Here is a 27,858-nt window from a genome sequence, read left to right on the forward strand (position 1 = left end):
CTGGGTTGCCATGACTTTGTAGTAAAAACATTTAAAAGATTTATAGGTCTATAATCCTTGACAACCGCGCCTCCTTTTGTTCTCACATTTTTTTCCCCGCCACAATTCTGTGTTGTTTCAGATGTTTACTATTTGTTTTTGGTCAGATTTTAAAGCAGCTATCTCTTCATTTTTGGACATCTATCATGTTGCAGATCACAATTTTCTGAGAACCAATTTCTTCAAATAAGAGTTGGGCGGAAATATGACAATAATGTTACACAAAACTAGGAAAAAATCACCACCACACATTAACAGAAGCCCAGAGGTGTAAACTGAGAAGGAATTCATGTTTTAAAATCATGTACTTATATAGTGCATTTTCCTGAGTGAAAATGGAAGACCCCGCCTTTTAAGGATGCCGATAACGGATATTTGGAGCCGGCGTTCATTTTCACAAGAAGGGAAAATACACACTCCTGCTCTTACATTTTTTTGAATTTTTAAGCACATGTTTATTGTACAACTTTTAAGATTTGTTAAATATTGGAGTTAAAAAAAAAATCTTAGTCAATAGACAACTATGTTTGAAAAATGCAACAAAAAGTTCAGGGATCTCCCAGGGGCAGTAGCATGGCTTCAAAAGTTAAATATAAACTTAAATTGATCCCTGTTGTTTTCTACAGTAAACAAAGAAATTTATCTCAAGAAATTTATCTCTGAAGTATTAAAATATACCTATCTTAGTTTTAATTTCAAACAAAAACAGAAGGTGAAAATTTTGATAATTATTTCCCTGAAGTTAGCATGTTTTCAAATTCACCTGGTGTATTATCTTCTTACTTTTGAAAATGGCTCAATGAGTCAAGTATCCCTTTAAGAATACTGAGGAAAAAAATGTCTACCAGTCCTAATGAGTGTCTACCATGTGGTCACAATGTAAGATTGGCATTAGCTACACAGTTTCAACACCAACTAATGCACGTCACAGCTGTAATGCAGCACTGTTTTCTATTAACAGTTCAGATATTTGATCACTCATAACAGCATACTATACACACAGTCCAATAATAGCTTTCTAGGTTTATCTCGGTGGGTAACATTTGTAGGCACTAGAGGAGGAGAGTTGTTGAGGTCATGGCCTAAATCTGACTTGACACAGATTTAAAACAGTATGAAGTAAGAAACACAGCTACACAAACTTTGCCTTAAATGGACTGGTGAAAAATTCAGTGAATCAGCAACAGACGATAGACCCGGTTTAATGTATCACCCTCTGGTTGCAACATTACCACCACTTTAACACATTCACTGCCAGTCCTGTAAAAGCTTTGACATTGATGACTTTTTCCGTCAATGGCAGTGAATGAGTTAATAATCCAAAGAGACAAGACACACAATTTGAGAGACCAAAATAATGATCTTAATGCATGTTTTGTGACTTCTAGAGAGATAGTTTTCTTGTTGTGTGTACACTCTGCAATAGTTGTCATAAAGCTGCCAGGGTTATTATACTTGTATGCTTTAATTATATTTTAGCCTAAGCTTGTGTAAATTTATAGGTGGAGTCATTTGCCAGATTACTACATCTCTCTAATTGTTGGTATTGGTCTCCTAGAGCAACTGGATCCAGCTGTCCAAAATTTTATTTCTGCTGGTCCCTTCCACTTCTCATTTGCCAGTTTCTTGCTGTGAGGCGGGCAGGGAGGTCAGTACACAAACACCCCCTCCCCTATGAAGAGCTAACATTCTTGTCCGCATAGATACCTGCGGCTCACGCTCATCACATGATTGCCGAGCACAAGATCTTCCTGTCCTGTTTGGACAAGACAAACTTTCCGTCGTTACCCGTGTTGTTGTCTTGATGTTGGAAACGTGAGACCTAAACAGCTTCCGCGGTGACACAATAGGCAATGTTGCCAAGCGCAAGCACCCATGCATACGTGCGGTTAAATTGAGTCAGCACCGGGGACATGGATTAACTTTGTATCGATGCCTTTCGTGCACTGGGTTTGAGTGAACGTTGTTCATAGGAAATGAAGTCTTGCCCTTCATCAAGTTTTCTGCTTTTATTTACATAGTTGGAAGTAAATGTTAAGAATTTTATTAGGGATGTAACGATAAGGGCAATATCGTGATATTAAAACTGCCACAATATCGTCGTCATGCTCACAATATTTAAAAGGAACACATCTGCTAAAAGTCAGTTGATTGCCATTTGTGCAGTTTTAGCAACCCTCTGGTGGCTAATTTATTCGTGGATTTAATTTAATTAGAGATGTTTTGACCTTTTATGTTTAAAATCTATGCTAATTGTCAGATGAAGAAGACGTAATGTGCTTGTGAACAGAGTCAATATGTGGAGGAACTTAATGTGTGCGTGAATTAACAAGTAAGCGCCTCATTATTGTTATTAGAGATTGTAGGTGGTTGATATGCATTGCTGCACAATATTGTGCTTTTTTTAGGAGGAGTTTTTTTTTTTTTTTAAACAATATTGTGACCATTTTTTAAATATCGCCAACCCCCACACAATATTGTGATAATTCCCCTATCGTGACCTTCATATCGTGATATCGTATCGTGATATTTGGATATCGCTACATCCCTAAATTTTATTTTTAAGAGGGGAAGTAAAAAACAGCCAAGACGCGCAAAAAAAAAAAAGGTCCTGAACGGTTTTTTTTTTAAAATTGAGGACTTCCACACTTATGCATGTTTAGGATTCAGTCCATAGCTCTTTTGTAGCGTCTGTGACTCTTTACAAATGGGACAGTTTTGACAACAATATCTGTCAGTGAAGCTTTTTGAAAGCGTCCCGAGTTTGTTGTTGTGTAAACATACCCTGTCTAACCACTTTACTGTGTGAGCATTCCCTTTCCGCTCTCAATTTGTGTCCATTCAATTAAAAATGTTTTTTTTTTTTTTTGCGCTCAGTCAAGTTTGCAAAAGAGTCGAACATGTCGTGTTTTGCAAGAGAAACAAACTGATGAAAAACACTGGCACATCTGCTTGGTCACGATGCATTACGGGGAGTGCCCAGCTTGGATGTATTAGCTTTGTTATGCTAATTGAGATATAGCAGTAAAGAAGAGGTGAAATTTGAACTTTTTGGGAGCAGCATATGCACGCCTGCTGCTTTATTAATTTATTGGAGATGCTGTAAGGATCGAAGCCCACATTTGCCCCTCCCTGGGCACAAGTTTAAGTTGACAGTATTAGAACAACACATTTGAGCTATGATATCTTTAGTCATATGAAGTTTCTTATTTTGGTTGTGTTTGTTTCTTATTTTTGAAAATTTTGATTATAAAGTGGAATGGTACATCATATTGCTAGATGGTTTCTGGTCCTAAACCTCAATTGGAGCTATTTTTGATGTTTTTGTTTTGTTTTGTTTTTTGGTCATGTTAGCAATCAACATTCAGCTCTTGCCTTGACCTAAATTTAAATCATATTTGTGTACTGGTGAATTCTCTTTTGGTAGAACTATTGCACCTCTGTGCCTAACTGACTAAAAATTGGCTGAATCCTCTCTAAAGCTGATTCAAATTTCAGACAGCTTAGAAAATAACCCATGAAACTTTTTTTTTTTCCCCTCTCTTCCTTAACTCCATGAATAATCAGTTGATGTGATTACATTACAGAACAATGTGTTGTACAGAGGCCAAGAAAGCAAGACAGTGTAGTGGTCATACCTTCTGCAAACACTAGATGGTATTGTTTGCTGGATGTTGATCCAATTCATGACACTGAGCACAGTAATGCCATCCATCATATTGTAGGCCATCTATAAATCACAATTTAATTCATCCAATGCATGAGGCATACATCAATAGAGGTTGTAACATAGTTGCATACGTCGCTCCTTTAAAGTTTTATTTCAATTTCTCCTCCATACATTATGAATGCACTTACAATAAAAAAAAAAAGTCACGAGTATAAGATAATATAACCTTTATTAGTCTCACAATGACAATAATGTAGCCATATAGTCATCATATGAACCTGAACACAAATTTTTTTTATTCTGACAAGTTTTACCGTCGGATATGATGCCCACTTGTCACACTCGTCATCTGATTGATCTGACTCGGTGTTGACGAAGTGGGAAAGCACCGCTCTAAATTTATCACCCCCTCGCGCCCCCTGTTGAGCTCATGCCTGCCGTAGATGTATCCACGACACATGGACCCCCTAAAGGAGAGTCGTAGAGGGAAAGTTGGTGGGGGGGGGGGGGGTGTTCGACGGGTCGTTTGTTGCCACGGCAGGTCGACCTGTCAGTCCATCTACTACGTCCCAGTAGTCTTGTTCCACAAGTCACCAGAGCTCTAATCTTCTCCAGCTTAACGAAAACAGGACAAACTTCAAACACTGACCCTGAACATTGCCAACTTCAGATTTAATGGCTTTCTGAGAAGATCAAGAAGGTATGTGGATTTTCCTTAGTGTGTCAAATACTGTTTTTCAGTCCTGGAGCACAAACTAATCACATCTGACTCGAGGTGTCTGATATGTTCACAGTATATAAGCTTTTAAAACCTTAACACGTTTTGTTTTGTTTTGTTTTCTCTCTCTCTTCAAATTAGTTGGGTAAGGGTTCCCTAAATGGGTCAAAGCTCAGTTTTCATTGCTGTTCAGTAAAATGCTGCAAGCTGTTTTATTGATCCTCAAGCAGGCATTTCTTGGCTAAGTGTGTTTTGATACATAAGTTGTAAAAACAAAATGTATCTGTGTTGTTCTTTGACAACTATATCAATAATAGAGCTGGCAGAACCATTTAAGTACTTTTTTTTTTTTTTTTTTGATTTATCAAATTTGATTCCGATAAAGTGAAATATTTTCAGGTGTAATTGTATTTAGCCACATGTTAAGGTGTTGAATGTTCCAAGCTGTGTTCCTTTCAGATGTCAGTTGAGAAGATTGAACAAAATAAGCAGATTGTGTCAGACAGTGGATCTCGAAAAATTGACTCACTCTGTGCTTCAACGACTAACGGCTGGTTGTACAGTTGTTCATTGTGCTGCACCTGCTCCTACCCCGTCAGAACCCCGACAGAAATAGAGTGCTGGCTAGCATAGCACACACCAAACATTCCTCCAAGTTTTTCCATTGAAATTCAAAAGGCTCCAGTCGTCACTAATAGCTGCATGAGTGTTGTGCAAAGTGCTAAAACCGACAAGTTATTCAAATTGTGACGTTTTAAGTTAATTTGGGGAAAAAAACAAAAAAAAACACACATGCAGTTTTACGCCCTTAGCATATTTATATATAAACTGGGGCATATGAATGGTTTAATTGCTGGTTTATTTTTAAATCCTGCCCCAAATATACACAAGCTCTGGTTTAGTAACTTAGTTTGATGGTCTGATATTGGGCGTCGGGTGTTGTCAGCTGCATTAGAATGGAGGTTGAGGCGGTGTGAAGCGTGATGTTGTGATAGTTTTCTCTTACTCATCGTCTCTGCTTGACTGGCTGTGTCACCATCCCTTTTCTCAGATAGTGCTTGTGGTTGTTTAACTGGCTCACCTCTACCGCATTTTTTCTCCTTATGGGGTCAAGAGCATATATATTGCTTTGTGTGTTATTTTGGGGAAACCTGAGTAATAGTAGAAATTTGAGCTTCACTTCTGATTGTATATTTAGTTACTATTTAAGTATGAGGTCCCATTGGTAGTGTAGTGTAGTGGTTCAAATAGCTGACTTTTACAATGGGCATTCCCAACAAATGTGCAGCTGTGCCATCACTCTGGCCAATGTGTGAAAAATGGACACATGGATTTATCAGAAACTGACAGTTGACAGAAATAAACACAATGTAATAATTTTCTATCATTATAATTGTTATTATATGGCTAATGTAGAAGATGGCCATAATATTCGCCACGTGTGGGCTATTTTGTCCCTCTCCTGTGGCGCTCTTTGGATCCCCCAAAAAATAAATAAATAAATAAATAAAAAAAAATTGGAAATTACCATTTTAACATATTCACATGTATTTTTTTTAGATAAAATATTCTTTAAACAATTGAATGATTAAGTAAAAATGAATAATTAAATATTCAAATATCGGAGTTCAGATTTTTGAAGAGATGAAAGGTAGATGAAATCTTTTTTAAAAATACCTAAAAATGTCCAAAAAGTGACCATAAAATGTTCAGAAAGGAAGAGGAAAAGCAGAAAATTACCATAAAATATCCACAAAATTGCAAAAATGTCAGAAAATTGAGAGCAAAAAATACAGAAAAAAAGTTTTAAAAAAATGCCATGTCCATAAAATTGCCAAAAATGTAAAAAAAAAAAAAAAAAAAAAAAAAAGACAAAAGTATTTGCAAAATTGCACATGCATAAAAATCCAAAAATAGATAACAAAAGATACAAAAAATGAATCTCAAAGTATTCAAAATACATTAAATTAACAGTAACGAAATTTCATTCAGCACACAATGTAATTAATAATTATTTATTTTTTTTGCTCCAGACAGATTGTTGGTTATTTGGCCTAAAATGGCTCTTTTGACAGTAAAGGTTGCTGACCTCCGAGCTAGACTCTACTGTGTTGGCTTCACAGAACAGAGGGGAAGCTAGTTGGCAATTACACAAACTTTTCCACAAATTCAATTTGAGCTCTGTTAGAGGCTTCTTCAATTGCAGGTAAGGCCTTGTACATTAGACATCCAATCATTTTTTGTGCATGGCTCTTGCACTTTCTTGGAAAGTATTCAACAGCCTTTGCCAGAAAATCTCTGGCCATGTGACGGTTGCTTTTATTGGTAGTTTCAGAGGTTCCAGTCACTGCAGTCACATTTCACTGTACTGATGGCTGTTGTTCTTTTGTTGCTTCACTTCACACTAAGAAAGGATTTGGAGAGAGTGCTTTCCATCAGTGCCCTCTATTCTTTTTAAGAGTTCTTGTCCTCCAGGTTAGCAGTTCCAACTGGGAAGCTGCCCAGCGATGGAAACAAATCACCGGCAAATGCAATCAACCGCGTATTCTGCATTTGGAGCGGCGAAGACCAGATGTGTGGTGTCAAAATGAAGCACACGCTGCGTTCATATTAATATTATTATTTTTTTCACTCCAATGAGATGCATCGCTAGACTTCTGAAGCACTTGACTTGGAGTCAACGCAATCCAAACTTGAGAATGCTTATCTGCTTTATTTTAGGAAAGCCATGCTGAGGTGGGTGTGCACTGCCGTGTGTTAATAGACTGTAAAACTGCCACCGAAGGTCAGCATTGTCCTTGTGTGTCTATTTGTAGCGTAAATGGAAAGTTTGAGGTGGTTTGCGATAGTATGCTGATTATGAGGATTGAAGTTTGAGGTGTATCATATATGATGTGGAAGGTCTTGCAGGTGTCGGGGTGCGAAGAGCGGTACACAAACCTTCTGAATACATAAACATTTTCCATGTATGTGCTGACTATGCATTCCAAAAGATGTGCTCATCTGGATTGATGGCCCTTGCAATTGTGAGCCAATTTTGCGCTTTGCAAGTCTGTTGTGGAAAATATGTAAATTTTCCTATGGGATGACGGAAAGGTCTAAAAGACCAGCCCGCTTGTTACTTCTTCCTTCCTGTGTACTCCCTAATATGAGTTTTTGGACCAGGAAGGTGATGCAGCCATTATATGTGACTACTAGCAGACCTGCTGGGATGCCATTGAGCACCAGAGGTTGTCTTAAGGGCAAAAATAATTGTCTGGAAGTGTTTATCTTATAATGACTGACTGCACATGTGAGCTTGTCCAGGCTGAAATCATCCTGTTTAGTTGACTGAACATCTGGGGAGGTGATTAGCGGAGAGGAACAACTTTGTTATGCTTGTCTGCTTTCTCTGCGCTGTTTAATTTCACAATTGTGATTAGCTGATGCGATTTGATATGGTGGAGCAACTTTGTTGATAGAAACAATGAATCAAATTACCACTTCGCCCAATATACTCTCTTGTGGTAACGTATAAAACAAAGTGTTTTGACTTTATTTTTATTTTATCGGTTCAAGTAGAATGTAAGTAAAATCCAGATTGTTTGATTGGCATGGTTGTTGCGACTGTACTTGTACTTTTAATTTGGGGACATTTTAAACCAATTTCAGTCTAAGCTTTTATTGTTTATGTACAATTGAATGCCGCAGAGGAATGCATGAGCAGATTCCTCCAATCCTGGTTTTCAATGATCCATTTTAAATTCAGATTTATAGCAGAGAGAGGGAAGAACAAAGGTCTGGGGCAAGTAATAAATGTATCTCTTGGCATGCAAATGTAACCACAAAATGATCTGAGCATCAGAGGAAATTATTGTGGACAGTCCGCTTTAATTCAAGACCAGTGACCTTTTCATGCTCTCTTGGAAGCGGGGGTTTTCGCTGTAGTTTTTCTCTTTATTGTAACCTGGAATGAATCCACCTCACCACTTGTGTGGCTTTCTTTTGTCACTGACCCTTTGACGGTCTGCTCTCTTTTATCCGACTGTAATTTTAGGTTTGAAACATTTACGGGAATTTTTTTTTTTTTCCCCCTTCCCCTCCTGTTTTTTCCTCTAAGCTATTTTGCTATATTTCTGGACAATTCTCCACCAACCTATAGAAGCGTTGCATCATTAGAGTAACCTGTAAGGTCTTGCCCCTTCCTAGCAGTCGAGCCTCATCGTTGCTAATAACAGGGGCTGATCTCATCTTTGACAGATGAGTCAAAGAAACAAACATTACCAACAAGTAAGACAGACATTCAGTACATACAGACAGCTGTTGTGTGGTTGGAGGTGCGGAGGTGATGATAGCATTACAGATAGCGGGATTTGTGTTGCACCATTCACACCACTTGGTTCGGAGCATCTGTCTGTGTTTACATGCTAGTCGATGAGCTCATCTCAACGGACCTAAAGATGTCATTCCTTGTGGCGTTCTCAACCCTGACTGTCTGCTAGACTGTTTATTAAATCCCTATCCATGTCTAATATGTCTATGTTGTAAATATTATTTCAAATTGTCTCTTAAAATGGTTTGTATTGACATGTGCAAGTAGTCCCCGGAGATTAATATATTAATCTCAGCAGTCATGAATGACCTGCCTCACGTTGACAGGTTTACTGTGTATGCCCGAGATAGATAAGATACACTGCGCAATTTTCCCGTCAGCATCAGAATAACCACGTTGGGCTCCATGCCAGGCTCCTTGTGAGGCCTTCTCCGCGCAGCGATAAGCGCGTCGTCGACACACTGACGTATATGGGTGTATGTCTGCAAGCTTTCATGTGCTGTTTTTGGTGGTCACAGATGCGATAATCCTGCTAGGAAAAGGCTTTATGAAGTACATGGCGATTAGTGCTGTCACTGTCGATTTTATTTTTAGAATCGAATAATCGGACACATTTTTATTTTGCGTTAGTGGTGTACAAAGGCGTTTTTACCCTCATTATTGTTTATTAACCAGTGATTGTTTATTTTGTATTCGTATAGTGATTTAAAAAAAAAAAGGGGGGGGGATTGATGTACATGTCAACCTTTTTTGAAACAGATTATGAATTTGCCACGCTGAATCACAATCCCTCTTGAGATTTCAAATGGTAGAGTGGCAGGGTCCTGTCCGTCTGTTCCAAGTGTCTAAACTCATTCACTGCCATTGACGGAAAAAGACGTCAATGTCAATTTATTTTTTATTTTTTGCTGGACTGGCAGTGAGTGTGTTAATTTGTTCTCCATAAACCAGAAAGTAAATTAAAACACAGAATCAAAAATGGCATAGTCGCATCATCTTAAATCGTCCAAATACAACTTGTGGGATTTGTGTTACCGAGTTAGATATAGTGCTCTTCTACATTGGCATTTTTCTCAGTTTCAATTGGGCACGTTTTCCATTTTCCAGTGTGTCTCGTCTTATCTGCCTTCCTGTCTCCGTCCCTTTTATTTAATTCCTGCTGGAAGCGGACTGGAATTTCTCATCAGGCTGAGAGGGTTATTCCTACTCTCTCCTCTCGTCCCGCTCACTTTGGTTTGTCCTCCCATCTAGCCTCTCTCCCCTACCCCTCATGTTCAGCACGGGTTTCTTTGGCATCCCACTGGTGTTTAGGAGCCAAGGATTTGGAAAGCAGTACTCTCCTCGGACACTCCCCACTTTCCTTGCCTCTCGCTCACGCACTCATCTTTTTTTTGCTTCGTTGTGTCTGTGAGCCTTACTCAAACCGTTCGATATGCCTGTGTCATTGGGCCTTAGTTAATGAGCTTAGCATGTGCAGCACAGCTTGTAGCTTGGCATGTTGTTGTGGGTGGTGGTGAGCACCCTGAGTGGGTCGCACTCTCTCTCTCCTCCCTGACTTGAATGCTACCTGACTTCATTCTCTCGTTCTCTCTCCCTCGTTTGCTCGCTCTCCCTCACTCTGTCCCAAAGCTTTTGTAAAAACTGCTTTGTCGCAGCAGCACCTCTTGAGCAGCTACGTTGATTTCCTTTTTTTTTCAAATTCACCCTCTCCAGCAACTTTTTTTTTTTTTTAATGCCAAAATGTATCGGAACCCGTGGATTTCCAATTACCTGAGCCATGTCAAGTTTTGCAGTCAAGGTAAGAGGATTGGTTTCTTTCTATACAGCTCATGTCATAGGTTTGGGGTTCAGTTTTGGAGTTGGTGACAGATTACTCAGATTGAGGAGTTTGCGGATAAGATCATCCGAGTTGCCAGGTGATGCACAGCAGACTCACTTCCTCTCTGCTCAGTGTCCTTCTTTCCAGCCAGCTGTCATTGCACTGCAGCTGTAGCCTCCAAGGAGAGCAGAGCAGAGATAAAGGACTCTTAACTATGCAGTGGTCTTATTTTTTATTTATTTTTTTTCTCTCTAGGGAGGCTTGTGCATACACCTGGTCTCAAATTTGGAGTAGAAAAAAACAAACTTGTATTTTTGCTAGTGATGCTGTTAAGGATTATGTAATGAATCTAAAGAACAAATGAAATAAACTAAATTGCTATTATTAGGTTTGCATAAATTGACTTGGTGTTCTTTATAACTTGTTGAATTTAACCAACAACCAGATATCCTATTTTGTCAAATTTAGCAAATGTGTAGATAACCAGGTTTATTCATTTTATTTTTAAAATTAACCTAGTATTGTATTAATAATGAAATAAGTCTAAATATACAATGTATAAAGGGTAGGACTTAGATAAGTTTTGAACTTCTTCCTTCTTCCTTTTGAACATGTAAACTGTGATTGATTGATGATTATATGGGGTTCATCTTTTCTTTTTTAATTTTTTGTTTCTCTGCTGTTTATATGTTCGATAAATCAAATCAAATTGAATTAAAAAGTGAATTATCAAGTACAATAATCAACATGTTGGTAAATTCATACCTCTTACTTCTTCCATCTCTTTTCCATCAAAGAGTGTGGTTATGTTGTTCAAGTAGTTATATTCCTGTCGCTGGAATCTCTTGTGTCAAATGTGTCACCAGACCGGTCACAGCAGCACTTCAGTCACGTGTTATGGATGCATTGGAGTTCAGCATGATGCACTTACTTAAAAATAGAATTGAGCCTCTCCGATATATCCCAATATTATGACGTTTATAATATGAAGTCTGCTTTGTTCACTGCATACTGATAGTCTAGTCTATGGCTAGCTGTGTTATCATGTGCAGTATTTCAATATGTCAATAAAAGAACAGATTATTACACAAAGTGAAAACAAAACTCAAGAACAACTTTGAATACTTAATGTATTTCCAGTATGTGACCTTTTGTTGGTATGTGCAAAAAATTTTGCACTGGTGACTGACCCCCCCCGATCTGTGCCTGCTTCTTATTACCACCCGTCTTTGTGATGTTTCACAAGTGAAGACGGAGTGTTGAGACCTGCTTCCCCCAGGTGGGAATAGCTTGCAATCCACAACAAGCTGCTCACAGTTTGAGGCTTTTATGCCCGATGTAGGGAGAGTATGGTTGATTGAACATCGATGTTCTTTGCTGCCTGTTTTCTACTTCAGGACTGATTTTTTTTTTTTCTTCTCACTATACTTAGTCCTCATTACCTCGACCGTAGAAGTTATGTTGTCATCACTTTTTATTAGTAAGCAGATTTATATTTTTGTAATTCCCTTTTATTTGTTTTTTTGACAGACAAAGGGTCGGACCCACAAATATTTAAAAATAAATAATGCATGAACCATAATGATATAAAATTCAGCCATTTGCAGGCAGGTGTCTATGCTGCCAAGTTCCAAATAAGGATTATTCGGAGTGCCGTTCTAGTTCTTATTAGCATTGAAAGCCTAATTGGCTTATTGTGTAGCCTTTTGTTAAATCTCACTGTTTCCAGCCTTGGCCTCGCCTCAGTTTGTGATTCCCCATCTGTTTTGTAACGCTTTGCCTTCTAAGCTGTTCTCAGTAAGTCTTTAGTCACAATTTGAGGCTGCCCCCCTCAATGAATGGTGAGGGCAGACTAATTGCTGGGACAAGTAGATGTCTACGTGCACGCGCTCACATGTACACACGGTGTGATGTCGCAATGCAGTCAGCTAAAGCATGACACATTTCCTTTTGGGCGCCGTAATCCCAAGTGTCAAAATTAATCCTATATGTCACCTTGAACATATGCTCAGCCCCTGTTGGTTTTTGCTACACTTGTCTTGGTGTTAGATTGACACTCAAGATTTGGCAACAGGCACTTTCAATTGGTTTCCTTATGGACAGCTGGTCTTTTAATAGATTTAGACTCAAAGCAGACTTTGACATGACATAATTATTGCCTTATACAGTGTAAACTGAGGGATTCCAGTATAATTCTTTCGAGGCTGCTTCAGGCGTTGTCGTTGCGCATTCCAGTCGGTATCAGAGGCTTAGCAACGTCTTTGATCATTATGTAGGTTTTTAGGTTTGTGTCTGCTTTTTACCATTGAATTGTTGAGGGTGATCGAATGGCCCACATGTCACCCAACAAGCCCAATTAGGTGTAAAGCTCATTCAGCTTCGGTTTCAAGTATTTGTAGACCTGACAAAAGCAGCAAGACAGCTGCCCCGGAGGGAGAAATCGTGCAGGATTTTTGTTACGATAGCAACCTGATAGAAATCACATCAGTGTCTGCTTTTGCTTGATACATTTACTCAAAGGGAAAGTCACTTCAGTACACTTCAGCCATCATTAGATTTGTTTTATAAATGTGGGTGGCTACATGTGTTCCGTCAATGTAAACAAAGCCATATTGGATATGTTGATTTAGACCAAACATACGGCCCGCGGGCAGGATCAGGCCCGCAAAGGGGTTTAATCCGGCCCGTGAGATGATTTTGTAAAGAAAAACAAAACTGTTATGTCGGACTAATTAATCAGCCGGCCACAATCAAAACATATAAATTTGTAATTTCACAAGCAGTTCTCAGATAAGCAATGCAACTTGTACGGGGTATCGTCGTCCTGGATGTCATTATTTTACACACAGCGTAAACTGCGGTTTGTTTAATAATTATGTTTTTTGTAATCATACGCCGACATAAACGTGTTAAATACGACGCAAATTCATTTACTGGTAACACAAATAGATATGACAAGGATTAATATCCTTATAACATCATTAACTTTGCCACGCAATGCATTCTGGGAACAATATATATGCAAAACAGGTTGTTTTAACACGCCCATAACGTATACCGGCAATGTTGCCGTGTTTGCATTCGTGTTATTTTTCGGAACAATATGATTACAGTTGAGCTCCGTAATTTATCGTTTTTAAGTTATATACCGTTATTTTCCCGATGCGGCCCACTTGATAATATATTTTCCTCCATGCGGCCCACGAGTTTGACACCCCTGATTTAGACAGTCCAAAAAAATCTTGGATCTCCAGTGTAGGTGTTGCCAAATCTCTTTTGCCAATATGTATGACTACTGCCGGTTGTTGAATGAAAATAACATTCTTGTTGACTTTGATTGTGAATCACATAATGTTAAAAGCCAGAAAATAAACACTTTAATGGCTTTAATTTTGAGCAAAAGTATCACTAATGACAGATTTATAGTCATGTTTTGGAGAGCCATTCACTCATCAGTATCTGACGTAACACGGTTTTGAATTTCGTGCTCGAGTCAGTTTTCATAGCTACAAGTATTTTGAATCAAACATTAGATTGCTGTCAACTGAAATCTCAGCCATCTCGGCTCTTTCAGGTCTCGCGCGGACTGTATTCTAACCAGCTGAAACAATAGCAGACCCTCCCCAAAACACAACCAGGCACACTGCCCTCTGCAAATAAGCTTTCGTTCTTTTTTTCTTCCCACGTTTTTTTTTTTTAACTCAAGTGGGACTGATTTTAAGCATAAACCCTAACATACCTAATCGGACCAACTGATAAGAGATTGGGGTGATGACGGGTTGGGTGTTAGGGGGTGAGCGGTCTTTAAGGGAAAGGTTTTTGGGTGGAGCAGATTGAAGGCAGTGTGTGACTCAGCCCTGAAGTGAACTCTGAGGGGATGTAGTAAGACCACATGTTTGTCGGGAAGTTGCCTGGATCAAGCCACTCTCAGGTCGTAAGATTCCAACGAAATAAGGGTAAAGTTTGTGTTGATGACCCTTGCCCTACAGGCGTGGATCTTAGTATGTTTTTTAATTTATTTTTCGGTCTGTTTGTCCAGTGGAGTTTTATGACACAGTGTCAAAACAACGTGTTTGAGGTTGAAGGAATGAGAAGTAGTCATTTCTCCTTGGGCTGTCTTCCATTTTTCATGCCGTTTGTGCCGCCCAGAGACATCGATGCGCTTGACTCTCCCTGGCATTGTCCCAGCCTGCACTGCACAGCAACCTTGACGTGTGATCAGACTTAACAGTGACATACCAGCTGTTACTAAAAAGACAGGAGCCATGACATCACACGCACACACAGATACTTCAGATATAGAAGCAAGCAATGATGTAATTCAGTAATGACTTCTGTATCTCCAGGCTTGGAGTATTGGAAATGTTTGAGAACGGCTTGTTACCCATATAATTCATTAATCTTGTCTCAGGAAGTCCACTCGTGTGGTCTTTCAAGGGCCAGCACATACTCAAGCTAGTTGTTTCATAATAAGTCGTAAGATGGTACAAACAGGTCAATGATGATGTGAAATATGTCTCTCCTCTATCCTCAGGACTCACAAGTGACAGCCCCATTACACTTGGAAATCCCAGATTGCTTCAGAGGAGAGCTTTTAGGTAAGACAGTCACATATTAACTCGAGTTTTTTACCTTTTTACTTCCAGCAAAAACGAAACTGAGCATTTCTGCAAAAGACAGTAGCTGCATACGGCCTGGCTGTTGTTGCAACATATATAATGTTAAATAGATTGAAAGTCGCTCCTGTGATCCTGTCTGATGTCAGATTTGCTTGGTTTTCAAAACAACTTGCCCCATTAAAAAATGAAGAATGATGATGATTATAATGAGCTCATTTGGACCTGGATAAAAGTGATACGAACATATTTAGCACATTTTTGGGGGGATGTATGTTATAGAAAAGCAAGAGACAGCAGGTAAACCACAAAGACCCAGCGTAAATGTCCAGTTAAGTCAGGTGTCAGCAACCTTTTTAGGCCCCCCGTCCCTAAAAATAAAAAAAAGAAAAAAAAAAACTGTTTAATACATTTTTCTGTCAAATTTATGTCATTTTTGCCAATTTTCTGGACATACAATATGGTAATTTTCTGTCTCCCTACTTCCTATTTTGGGACATTTAAGGCTGCTTTTTTTTTTTTTTTTTTTTTTTTTTTTTTTTTTTAAACCATCAATTTTCTGACATTTTTGGTAATTTTGTGGTTATTTTATGGTTTTATGGTAATTTTGGGGGATTCCTTCTTTTGTTTCGGGATATTTTATAATTACTTTATTTGTGTTACTTTTTTTTTTTTGTATGAGGTTGAACAACCCTGTGGTTTCTGAATGGGACAAAAACTCACACAGTTCTGTTATGTTTTATTCTTCACATCTGGATCACATCTTTTTGTGGTTTTAGATCAAATCCCAAATAACTGAAGAGCGATTTATTTTATATCGGGGTAACATTGAAGGGTTTAGTCGAGCTGAACCATATCATAATTCAAAATCCTTGCTGAAAGGACCCGGTCCAAAACAAAATGTCTTGATAATTCAATAAATATGAACGAATGCATCATTCAAATTCAAAATTCTGCCTCAAGCAGTTTCATTTCATCTGAATTGTTGATCAAACCAAGGGTAATTTAGCACTCTATTTGCACCAAGTTAAAAAAAATAAATAAATAAAAAATAGTATTCCTGTTTGTACAGGCAATAATGCTACTTTTTTTTTTTTTTTTTTTTTACCCCCAGCTTCCAAAAAGAATTCTCTTTTGACGAAAAAGGCGACCCAATTAAAGTCACCAAAGATATAGATGTTAGCCTCTTGGCTAATCTCAGCAAAGGTATGTAATTGTTTATATGTTGAAATGATTGTCAACACTCACATTTTTTTGTTCAACTTTGTCTATTATGAGCAAAATTGTATCGTAACTGAACCCTACACTCTTAAAAACAGTTGGGTCAAATGTAACCCAATTATGGACCAAAGATGGACTGATCCACTTTATGGATAAATTTGACCCAACTTTCTGGGTTGTTTTATACAAAATGACCCAATTTTTTTTGACCCAAGTAAAGGATCTGACCAATATTTGAGTTGTTTTACACTAAAAGAGCCATTTCTTGACTCAAAGTTGGGACAAATCTACTCAAATAGAGGATCGGTCCATTTTTGACCTGTTTTTTATTATATTTGACTCAAAATACAAATTCATTGTGATCTGGCCATGTGCTGGTCTATGAATATCCTGTAATTGTGTAATCAGATGCGGGAGGTTGTTTACAATCTGGCCCTGTAATCAAGAATTCACTTTCTTTGCCAGCTTTCATAGACGACTCTACTTACATTAAGTTTTACGAAGCGACACAAACGATCTTTTGTGTGATGTATTAACATGATGGTTGAGATTAACTGACTACATTGGTGTTCTATCCCCCCCCCCCCCCCCCCCCCCCCCCCATTTGATTTTAAAGTCTCTGAGTTGAGGAAACGATTTGAAGGCATTACCACAAGCACGAGTGACTGGGAAATGAACAGGTGCGGTGAAACGGACTTAATTTTGCTGGCTATTGAATCCAATGATGAGAAGTAGAACCGCCTCTCCTGTCCACGTGCTTAGAAAAGAACGTATCGCTCGGCGATTGGAAGGCATTGAGGGTGAGGTGCATCCATCTCTCCTGCCCAATCTGGTGGCCAACCGACTTCTGGAGGAGGATACACCGCGATACACAAGAGGTTCTGACCCCTGCGAGCCATGTGGCGGTGAGATTCTACGATGACACAAAACTTACCGCATTTTCACGACTATAAGGCGCACCTAAAAGCCTTCAATTTTTTGAAAAGCTGACCATGCGCCTAAAATCCATTGCGCCTTATATATGGATCAATATTGAGCCGCAACAGGTCTCGCTGTCATGACGCCATCGGTGACCCTGCACGATCGGTCATGCGCAGAAGATCCCGCCATCTTGGATCGCTAGCTAATACTAATACTTTACCTGAGAGAAAATAATAAAACAGCTGTTTATTCATTTTGGGAGTGAATGGAGTTGTCAGAATGCTGGTTTGTAATCTCTTAAAGTTTGACTGACCTATCTGACTGTTTTGTTGACATTCCCTTTAGCGCAGCACCATCTAATGTATGCATAACGTAACCCCAGCCTCTACTGTAGCGCCTTATATATGGAAAAAGTTTGAAAATATGTCATTCATTGAAGGTGCGCCTTATAATGCGGTGCACCTTATACTCGTGAAAATACGGTAGTTGTTGACAAACAGAAAAGACCTAACTTGTGCCCCCTATAGTTACAGTGCAAAGGTATGGAATGGAAGGGTTTGAAACTCCAGATATGCAGCCGACGGTTCCTGTGCGACAATCCAGAAAGGATCCTAAATCCTCCAATCACGTCTATGGTTCATCATCATCCACCAGAGGCGCTCCAGAGCTCGAGTCCAAAGCTGAACGCATTGCCCGCTACAAGGCGGAGCGGCGTCGGCAGCTAGCTGAGCGCTATGGCATCAATTTGGACCAGGAGCCGGACATGGACCATCCGTCCCGGTCCACTCATCCTCTGAGAGAGTCCGAGGCCTCCGAAAGGCGTAACAAAGGCGAGTTTGTCCCGGATGAGGAGGGCGACGTCACTATGAATTCCTACGCTTCCACCAGTAGCCCGAGGAGAGGGCAAAGTGCGCCCCAACACACCCATCCCGAGACCGGCTACGAAATGAGTCAAAGCGGAGTGGACTCGTTCTCGGAGAGGGAGCGACTCATGAACCTGGAGAATCAACGCAGAGCAGCTGCTGCTGAGCCGTCCACGTACATGGATGTGACATCATTGTCCTCGGGTGCGAGGGTGCCTGCTAAGGACTACGTAGCCACGGGCGCGCCGCCAAGTTCACCCAGGATGAGCAGGCGGCCTTCTCTCCCTTCACCTAAACACGGCGTGTCACCTGGCGACCTCTTTATTGAGCAGCAGGCCCATAATATACTCAACAGACATGGGTGAGTACACTTTTTGGTCTTTCTTTTCCCTTCTCAACCTATTTTGTCGAGGTTTTTGGGCTATTTTCTATTGCAGGTTGTCCAGAATTGAAGTTCAAGTTATTGCCTTATTTTTACTGCAAACTTAAAATGATGTTTTTGGCACATTCCCATGATCTGATTTGCCACTTTCTATTTCTAAATATGTTCTCATATGACATATTGAGAAACTTCAGTTCAATTCGCGGCCATGCTGTTGCAATTGGCTTTGTAGTGCTCCATTTTGGGCTTTTTTTTTTTTTTTTAAATTGAATCTTTTGACAAATGTATTGCTTTTATCTATTGTACGGGAACATCTGGGGGTCGTATTCTTGCATGGGTGTGCCCTTTTGCACAAAGAAAGGTGAGTTTTGGAATGCTCAGACTGGATCACTCACTCTCGGAAAACAGTTTGGTCAAAAATAAGCTCTACTTGGGTCTATTTGACCCAACTTTGAGTCAAGAAATTGCTCTTTTAGTGTAAAACGACTCATAAATATTGTCAGATCCTTTACTTGGGTCAAAAAATTGGGTCATTTTGTATAAAACAAAGCAGAAAGTTGTGTCAAATTGACCCATAATGTAGATCGGGCCATTTTTGATCCATAATTGGGTTACTTTTGACCCAACTGTTTTTAGAGTGCTGAACGTATCCTTAGACACACTCCAGACTAGAATATTGTAGAAAGTCCTCCCAAAAGAGTGAAAGTTATTTTTTTAATTAAAAAAAAAGTTGCCACTGATCAGAAGATGAACCAAATATTTACTTTTGTTTTACTTTTCTTTTTTTCACTACTTTCTATAGAAAAAACAAACAATTAGAACAATAGATGTTGCCAATGCGCTCACATACAGTATTTCCCTTCAATGGTACAGTACAAGGGCAAAACTGTGCACTGATTGGTTCCTCGAGACTGACGCTGATGGCGACACCCACACCTTAATCAACTGGCCCTCGAGGTACACCAAAGCTGGTTGTGTCTCCCCCAAAATCACCCTCATGCTCCTTTCCCATCAATCCTTAAGAGCAGTGATTCTTAAACTGTCAGTACAGGTCTCTGCTCCTTAGAACACTCCTTTTTTCTTTTCTTTTCTTTTATTTTTAGAGTAAAAAGTGTGGATATGTAGTTCAGGATCCCTAACGGATCATATGACACCAAAGAATCTCTGCTTTTGAGCTTTGACAACCATTTGGCCCCACCGTCGTCATCCTCACTGTCCCGAGTTTCAGTTCCCGTTCCTAAGATAATAACTTCATTCTCAACCTCATTCTGGTGTGAACAGTTGAATCCCCTGACTGAAATTACATTGAAGGGCTGTACCATCTTGCATAATAACGTACAACCTATTAACCAACTGTAATATTGCTGAGTCATATTGCAGGATTAATGCGGTGTTGATTGATGATTTTAGTAATTAACAGATTCACATTCACGAGTGAAGTCATGGATTTTTTTATTTTATTTTTTTTAAATCCTGCTTTGCATTTTTCATCAAAAACATCTGATGTAAAGAGGAGTTTTATAATACTCTGCGCATATTTTGGTTTTGTTGGTGTTACTGTTGGGGTTTAGAATTGTAAGTATTTAATTTACAACTGAAATCTGATGCTGATGTGTTTTCTTTATCAATACCACTTTTTTTCAGACCAATACTAGTACTCAACTATTGAGTAGTCACCGATACTAAGTCCGATACCACGAGAACTTTTGGTACATAAAATTTCCCCCAAATAATGGCAGACTCAATATAGCATTTTTCCTTAAAATTGCATGAAATTAATGGCAATTTTCTACTCTATTCTAATTCTTGAGCATAAAACGGCCACAAGAGGGCAGCCAATACTGGCGAGTATCGATACCTTGAAATAAGGCCAGGTATCCATCCAATACCAATACTTGGAGTTACTTTATTTATTACTCGCCCATTCATACTTTTAAGAATCGATTTTCGCATTGATTGATCAAGTAATTGGTAGGATTTGTCCAAACTGTGTCAGATATCACCGTCGTGTTCATCATGTGGATGAAGATTCAAAAATGTGTATCGATCTCTTTTCATGCTTAACTTTTTTTCAGCCTTAGTACTGAGTCCTAAAAGAGAATTTTATTTCACCTATAAGGTTTTTTTTTTTTTTTTACGCAATAATAAAAACAAGCTAGTAACTTAAGAATAAAAAATTAATTAGTGGGTTGATAATTAAAAAAAAAAAAAGTGTTCCACCAAGCAAGATTTCATACCCCATACTAATAAAGCTCAACTTTTTTTTACATTTGAGTTTGGCTTGCCTTTTGTTCCACATGTGGCGTGATGGCGCAAATATTAACAAGCTCTTTGTCTCCCTGAAGAATTCGAGTTAGGGAGAGGCTTGCGAAGGAGGACGGTCGCCAGAGGAGCCCCGAGCCGGGAACTGTCGCGGAGGTTCCGACGTACCGCAGACAATTTCAGCACCAGCCGTCTGCGCGGTACAACGCCGACACAACGCTTCTCCAGCAGAACCACTCTCACCATCACCCACAAGCGGGCCCCGATATTGCCGGTTATCCCAGTTATCTGTCCATGACCTCTGGTGCTCCTTCCAGAGTGGAGCAGCTCCCGGATGAAGAAAGTGAGGAAACGGGCGGCATTAGGACCGAGGGCCTCCTACGAAGCAGAAAAGCAGTACTGCCCTCGGAGATCCGCCGCCGGGAGAGGAGCACCGAGGACACGCGTAGAGGAAGAGGAGACGAAGACTACAAAATGCATAGCGAGATTGAAGATCCTGCAAGACGAGGTCACAGAGGCAGAGCGAGATGGGACACAATTGAGCCCTCCAGACACACGGACCCGACCGGCCGTCAACACGAGGTCAGCGGCAGATCCAGAGGGCGCGAAAACGCCATTTATGTCCACAAAGGCGTATCCGCGTCTCACATCCAACCGAAGGCCGCGCATGCACGGCCAGGAGGTGGCGCCGTCCCTGCTTCAGCGGACCATCAAGAGCGAAGTCACAGGAGCTTGCGTCATCCTCAGGAGCTCCAGAAAAGTAACGCGGAGAGTCACCAGGACAGCCGTGTGTCTGTGGCCCGGCTCCGAAACTCTTACATGGAAAGTTCCATCACTCCTCCGAGCAGACGCAGAGCCGAACTGTAGGTGGAAATTTTAGCGACGAGTTTGCGCTTGTTAGCTTAACGTCAACTGCTGCTCATTGATTAACAAGCAACTCAGTCTTGCCGACTTCCTATTCTGTAGAAAACACACTCGCCTAACACAGCATTTGTCTTTTTATTGGCACCATAACTTGTATTTACATCCAATAAATATTTGTTCTCTCAAAACTAACACATGCATGTGCTTAATGTCATTCCTAATATTTGAGTGCGTCATTTTAAACATGCATTTGAACAAACTCACCACTTTCTCTCTCCCTCACATGCTGTCTTTTCTTTCCTTTGGGTACTTTTGCTCCCTCTCCTGTGTGGGGGCCCCCCCAGTGATGCGGTGAAGGGGGATGAGGGCCGAGCAGGCCTCAGGGCCTCTCACGGGGGCCGCAGACCCCTTCAGTATATCTATCCGGGGGAGTGTAGAAAGACATCAGAGAGGTTTAGGACGCAGCCCATCACCACTTCTGAGCGCCAGGAGACGGATAGGTACCGCTTCGGATGCATGGCCTTGCAGGAAGAACTGCAAAATTTGTCATCGTGCATGTTGGAGAGAAATTATAGCAATGTTGTTGTGTTTTTGTTGTTGCTGTATAGTAAAACAATTTGTAGTAAAACCCATAATCACATGAGCCAGATGGTTGACACAGGCCACTTTTTCATGGCAGTAAACTTCCCCTTAACATTAGCAAACAATGATTTAAGGTCAAAGGTTATTCCGATTGGGCCTCATTACATGTGAACATACAAGGAAAGCATGAATCGTCCTTTTTTGGTACTAATCTTACGACACTCACTATAACATGTTCAGCATACTGTGTCTGCTTCTCGTCCTGTGTCGAGAGTGCTCGCCGTTTTGTTCCTAACCATTTTGTTTCATCTCCATGGACATTTTGCCGATTTGACAGATTTTTCTTTTTGTACTTTTTGAAGGTCCTGTGTGAGCACTGAGCTGGCTTCCAATGAAGGTATGGAGCTATTTACTGTATTTGTGTTGGCCAAACTGGAAGATAGTTGACAGTTGTTCCATTCATCCATTTTCTTGACCACTTATTCCTCACGGGGGGTGCTGGAGCCTATCTCAGCTGGCTTTGGGCAGTAGGCGGGGTACACCCTGGACTGGTTGCCAGCCAATTACGGACAGTTGTACCAGTATATTGCAAATGCTTACACTTCAACTTACCGTAATATGAATCTGTAATGTAAACAGCTTCATATGATTGATACAATTGGGTTGTTTTTCCTAACTTTGCAAATCTTTGTCGTTTGATCCTCCCCACATACGTAGTCGGGACTAGCAAAGAGACCTCGGAACCAGTGACTGGACTCACTGTTGAGTGCACGCAGCGTGAGACGGGTGTGAGTGGCACGGCTGCACGAGCAAACACTGAAGGATATGTGACATGACATCCTCCAACAAATATTTACTTTGATTGACAGTTGCTCTCTCGGCTCTCTTTTGAGTCAGTGTAGAAAAAAACGTGCGTGAAATAGAGGACTGCTGTCTAGCTCTGTAAACATTAATAAATCCAAATCTTGGCACACTTAAAAGCAGGTGAGGTGCAATTTTATGTCTCAATTGGTGTTTAACTCTTTGACCGCCTAAAACGTTTAACGACGTGATAAAATCTCAATGAATGCCGCCATAAACGTTAAATGTTTACTGTTTTTTTTTTTTTTTTTTTCCTCTCTCTCTCAATGGGCAGTGCAACGTCTTGTGCAGTGCTGCTTTGTCATTGGCTTTGTGAAATCAAAAAGACCCACTTACTGTGGCCAGCAGATGGCAGCATTGTATCTCTTTTCAATGGGCTCCCTATGTAGCAAATTACAATGAAACATGACGGGTGACATGAATGATCAAAGCCGTTGTCACATTAAATCGAATTCACAGAGTGTCACTAAACAAAAAAATGTCAGTCACTGTTGTGCACAAAATGTATCTTTTCACAAAATGTTTTTCTCAATTTATTTTCACTTTATGTAACTGGCACTGGTTGTTTTTTGGATAATGTTTGGCAGTCAGAGATACAAGTCAAAAAGATTTTATTTTTTTAATAGAAAAGTGTTAAGAAAATCAGATGGATTTAATTTCATTCTTTCTTTTAAATGTTTTAATTTTTAAAGCATTTTTGTCCTACTTCTTCTTTCCTTTCTGCTCTCTGTCCAGAGGCACAATGCGATCAGCCAATAGTTTACACTTCAAATGGCACATTGTGCTTGGCTGGCATATTATATTTATTTTTTCAGGAACAATTCTTTCGCTATACAAGTGAAAGACCATAATCGTTATTCAACAAAAAAGTCCCAGAAAGATGTGTATGCACTATTGTATCTGTGTAGCTTAGTGTATTGAATTTTGAAGATAAATTAGAAAAAATACCCATAATTAACTAGGCACTGGTTGCTAATATCGGTAAGTTAAGTTTCTCATCAAATTTATTTTTCTTACACATGGACTTGTCCCTCTAAAAGTTTAATTTATGCAGCAAATGATGCCGCTTTATAAATCTTTAGACTCACTCGAAGTTCAAAAACATTTTTATTCCGATGGGCTATCTATCACAAGACTGAATTTTCTGTCTCCTCCCATTTTGTGCGTGTGTAGCTGATGACGAGAAGCTCGACGAACGGGCCAAGCTGAGCGTAGCGGCCAAGCGTTCTCTCTTCAGGGTGAGCTTCACTTTCTACCTGTGTGACCTCTATCGTTGATATTTGATGTACTTTTTATGCTCCTGATCCAAACTTTTTTTTAGCTCGGTGTATGTGCTCCCTAATCAAAAACTGATTTTCGCTCTCTGACTCACTCTGCTGAACCTAACAAACTGGAAAATATTGATTTGTTTTCACTGCATTCTTTGGATCAGCATGGAGCTTTGCAGTACAACAAGCATTCCCTTCTGCATGAGTGTGAAATTGGCCTCAAGCGTTCTGCGTAGTCTCTGGACTCTTATTTCCAAACAATTCTGACAATTCGGGGTGATCAGTCTTTCATTGCTGTCTAATTGTTTCCAATTCACTCATCACGTCACTTTTGCATGGCAACGTTTCCCGTAGAAAAAATCATAACAATTGGTTGTTCGTCATGCAGCACTCTTATTCCAATCATCAGGAACTGGAGAAAAACATTGCGTCGGCTAAACCGCGCTCAAGGAATGCTGCAGTGGACCGGAGGCTGAGGCGGACTCAGGACCGATCCAGAACTCAGCCAGTTACCACCGAGGAGGTGGTCATCGCCACCACGTAAGTTGTTGTTAAACAGTTTACCAAGAAAATGTTTGAAGAAATATTGCCTCAGTTGATATACAGCACCTTGCAAAAGTATTAGCCCCCTTGAGTTTTTTTGTTTGTGTGAAAAATTAATACTAAGTGAGGCAGACGGGGATCTTTTTTTTTTTTTTTTTCCTCACATTTAGAAATCGTCAATTAACTTCTGTAGTTAGTTGGCTGCGCTGAGAGAAAAGGGGGTGAATAATTTCACACACACTACTTTTCATTTATTTGGAGAAAATGTTTAATTAAGCTTTTCGTTCCACTTCACAATTGAGTCTCACTTGGCGTTGATTCCTTACAAAAAATATCAAATTTTATATCTGTTTGAAGCCTGAAATGTTGCAAAAGGTCAAAGTTCAAGGGGGCTTATACTTTCGTAATGCACTGTCTCCTATAATTTTTTCTAATGCTGTACCATGTGAGCAGTCACAGCATAAACAGTGTGTCACGTTTTGCAGGTATCTTTACAAGTATCATAGAAGTATGAACAAAAATGATTATACTGACTCAATTCCAACATTTCATTTGTAACAGCTGCCTATACATTTTCAAATGAAATGTACAGTTGTGTGGACTGACGACCAATATTGTCTGTCCTGTGTTTCCTCTGTCGTGAATGTGCGTTGAACGTCGTATGTCCGTGTCCTGGACTACTGTAGCACCCCCACTCATGTGCCACAGACTGTGACTGTTCACGCAGCTGTAGCTCGCGTCTCTAGCCCCACCCTAGTTTGCAGCACCCTCCCTCCAAGCAGGTATCCCGGACGGGTGCGAGCGTCGGCGCGCCAATGTGTGACTCAATGATTAATATTTACTAATTGCTTGAAATTATTAGTTATTATTTTCTTATTATTTAGTTGCTGTATTTATTTTTATTAAATTCATAGCATGATTTTTAGGTTTTGTTTGCCTTTTTGTGGAATTGTGTGTTACTACTTAATAAAGGGTAGGCAACTTAAATGCTGGAAGGGGCCACATTTTTCCATCAGTGCTCACAAACACACAGGAACTTCCTAGCTAGCTAGATGTATGACAAAAATGCTATCTTAGATGAGGACAAAATCAGAGCCTAAATGCGAAAAATACGTGCTTTTAATATATTTCATTTTTGATGATAGATTTCCCAATGCATAAAAGAGCCACTATCTAACCCAACAACAAAGGGTTTGAAGCTAACAATAAAATAACCCTACTGTAGATATTTTTTCCCCTAGTGCAAAGGGCTCTCACATTAAAATTACCGTTCAAGGACGGCACATAACTGTTGAAAAAGAAACCTGCTTTTTTTTGTGCTTTTTTTTTTTTTTTTTCTCACAAAAATCAACTAACTCCAAATTTTAACTTAAGGTACTAGGTTTGTCTTACATATCATTCCAAATCTACAAAAAAATGATTAGGCTTACTAGTAGTATGGGGCAGTACAAGACTCGGTGTAAGTGCAACTAAGCCATGTCTGCCATCTAGTGGTGATTGGTAATATTACCACTTAAAGACGATACTCAAGCCCTGCTTAGTTGCAGGTCGGCAGAATTGTTTTGGTTTTTTTCCCCCCCACGTTTTGGATTTTCCCTGCTTTTCTGGGATTCTTTTCCCTGTTTCCCTCCATTCTTTGTGGAAAACGTATATTAAATGTTCATCACGTTTTTTTTTTAAGAATTTTTGGATTTGGTGAAATAAATAATAATAATAATAATAATAATAAAAAACAAAAAACTCAAGATGCTATGCCTCCAGTTGCCCATCCCCACAATAGTGTGACAGATTCTAAAATTGAAGGAGCTGACTCACTGCATGTATTGTGTTAGGTTTCATCACAGTTCAATTAAGAAACACAACTCATCCCGGTACACAGTATCTACAGCGCATCTTGTTCGATTGCCTGATGTGACCACATCTAACTATTTCCTTTCTGTTTCCTGGACGTCATCCTGCCCGCAGTCTGCAGGCATCATCGCATCACAACGCCGCCGCACGGGAGCAGGCGCCAGAGGCTCAGCGGACGCCACTCGCGCAAGAGACTCACAATAGCAAGCAGGTCGCCCCAATGGAGGAAAAAGTCCAGGCCCAGGAGGAGCCTGATCTGTGCACACTCAGCCTGGCGGAGAAGATGGCGCTGTTTAACCGGCTGGCTCAGCCCCCCTCCAGAGTTACTCGCACCAGAGGGGACACACGCCAGCGTAGGAGCAACACCCGCTATCAGACGCAACCCATCACTCTGGGTGATATGGAGAAGGTAAGGCAAGAACAATTACTGCTGCCACCAAAACATTGATTAATGAACAAACAAAAAAAAGAAATTTAATGAAGCCACTTCTTGTGTGTATAATGGCTGTAATTCATCTTTTTTTGCACAAATGCACTATTACTCAAATTAGTCACTATATACTGTACCATGAAATTGTCAAAGCTGTGCTATTATAAAAATGTTACGTCAAGGCAATCACAATAGCTTCTGAGATACTGATTGAGTTGTTTGGTTTTGGAAACTTTTTTTTCTCCATAGGAAATGGGAAATTCCAAAACAATTTATTACACTCTAAATAAACTGGGACAAAAAAATAACCCAGTTAAAGGACAAATAGGGAACAATCTACTACTTGAGTCAATTTCTCAGTTGTTTTGCCACAAATAACCCCAAAAATTGGATCATTTTGTTTAAAAAAAAAAAATACAAAAAGCGCTTATAAAATTGGCTCATTTTGTTTTAAAAAAAATCTATAAAATTGCGTCATTTTGTTATTACAAAACGCGCTTATAAAATTCTCATTTTATTTAAAAAAAAAAAAAAAACACCCATTAATTTGGGCCGTTTTGGAGAAAAACAATCGATAAAATTGAGTCATTTTGTTTAAAACAAAAACAAAACAGTGGTGGTCATAAAATTGGGTCT

At 39.7% G+C, this 27,858-nt stretch overlaps 1 protein-coding gene across 7 annotated transcripts in view; it reads left to right on the forward strand.

Moving 5' to 3' along the window:
• The first annotated feature begins 10,110 nt into the window (after positions 1 to 10,110).
• Positions 10,111 to 27,858, forward strand: part of svila (supervillin a) — a 36,585-nt gene continuing 18,837 nt past the window's right edge. For 3 of the 7 annotated variants that reach the window (XM_077508898.1, XM_077508904.1, XM_077508899.1), the window contains exons 1-12: positions 10,113 to 10,537; positions 15,093 to 15,156; positions 16,289 to 16,380; positions 17,012 to 17,075; positions 17,158 to 17,300; positions 17,844 to 18,540; positions 19,435 to 19,518; positions 20,907 to 21,686; positions 22,632 to 22,666; positions 24,304 to 24,368; positions 24,808 to 24,938; positions 26,907 to 27,201. In XM_077508898.1, coding sequence (XP_077365024.1) covers positions 10,480 to 10,537; positions 15,093 to 15,156; positions 16,289 to 16,380; positions 17,012 to 17,075; positions 17,158 to 17,300; positions 17,844 to 18,540; positions 19,435 to 19,518; positions 20,907 to 21,686; positions 22,632 to 22,666; positions 24,304 to 24,368; positions 24,808 to 24,938; positions 26,907 to 27,201 — 2,508 coding nt within the window. In that variant the 5' untranslated portion in view covers positions 10,113 to 10,479. Of the gene's footprint in view, positions 10,538 to 15,092; positions 15,157 to 16,288; positions 16,381 to 17,011; positions 17,076 to 17,157; positions 17,301 to 17,843; positions 18,541 to 19,434; positions 19,519 to 20,906; positions 21,687 to 22,631; positions 22,667 to 24,303; positions 24,369 to 24,807; positions 24,939 to 26,906; positions 27,202 to 27,858 lie in introns of all 7 variants that reach the window. The other 4 variants (XM_077508900.1, XM_077508902.1, XM_077508901.1 and 1 more) reach the window with 4 other exon arrangements.

Source organism: Festucalex cinctus, chromosome 20, assembly GCF_051991245.1.
Source record: "Festucalex cinctus isolate MCC-2025b chromosome 20, RoL_Fcin_1.0, whole genome shotgun sequence".
Taxonomy (NCBI): domain Eukaryota; kingdom Metazoa; phylum Chordata; class Actinopteri; order Syngnathiformes; family Syngnathidae; genus Festucalex; species Festucalex cinctus.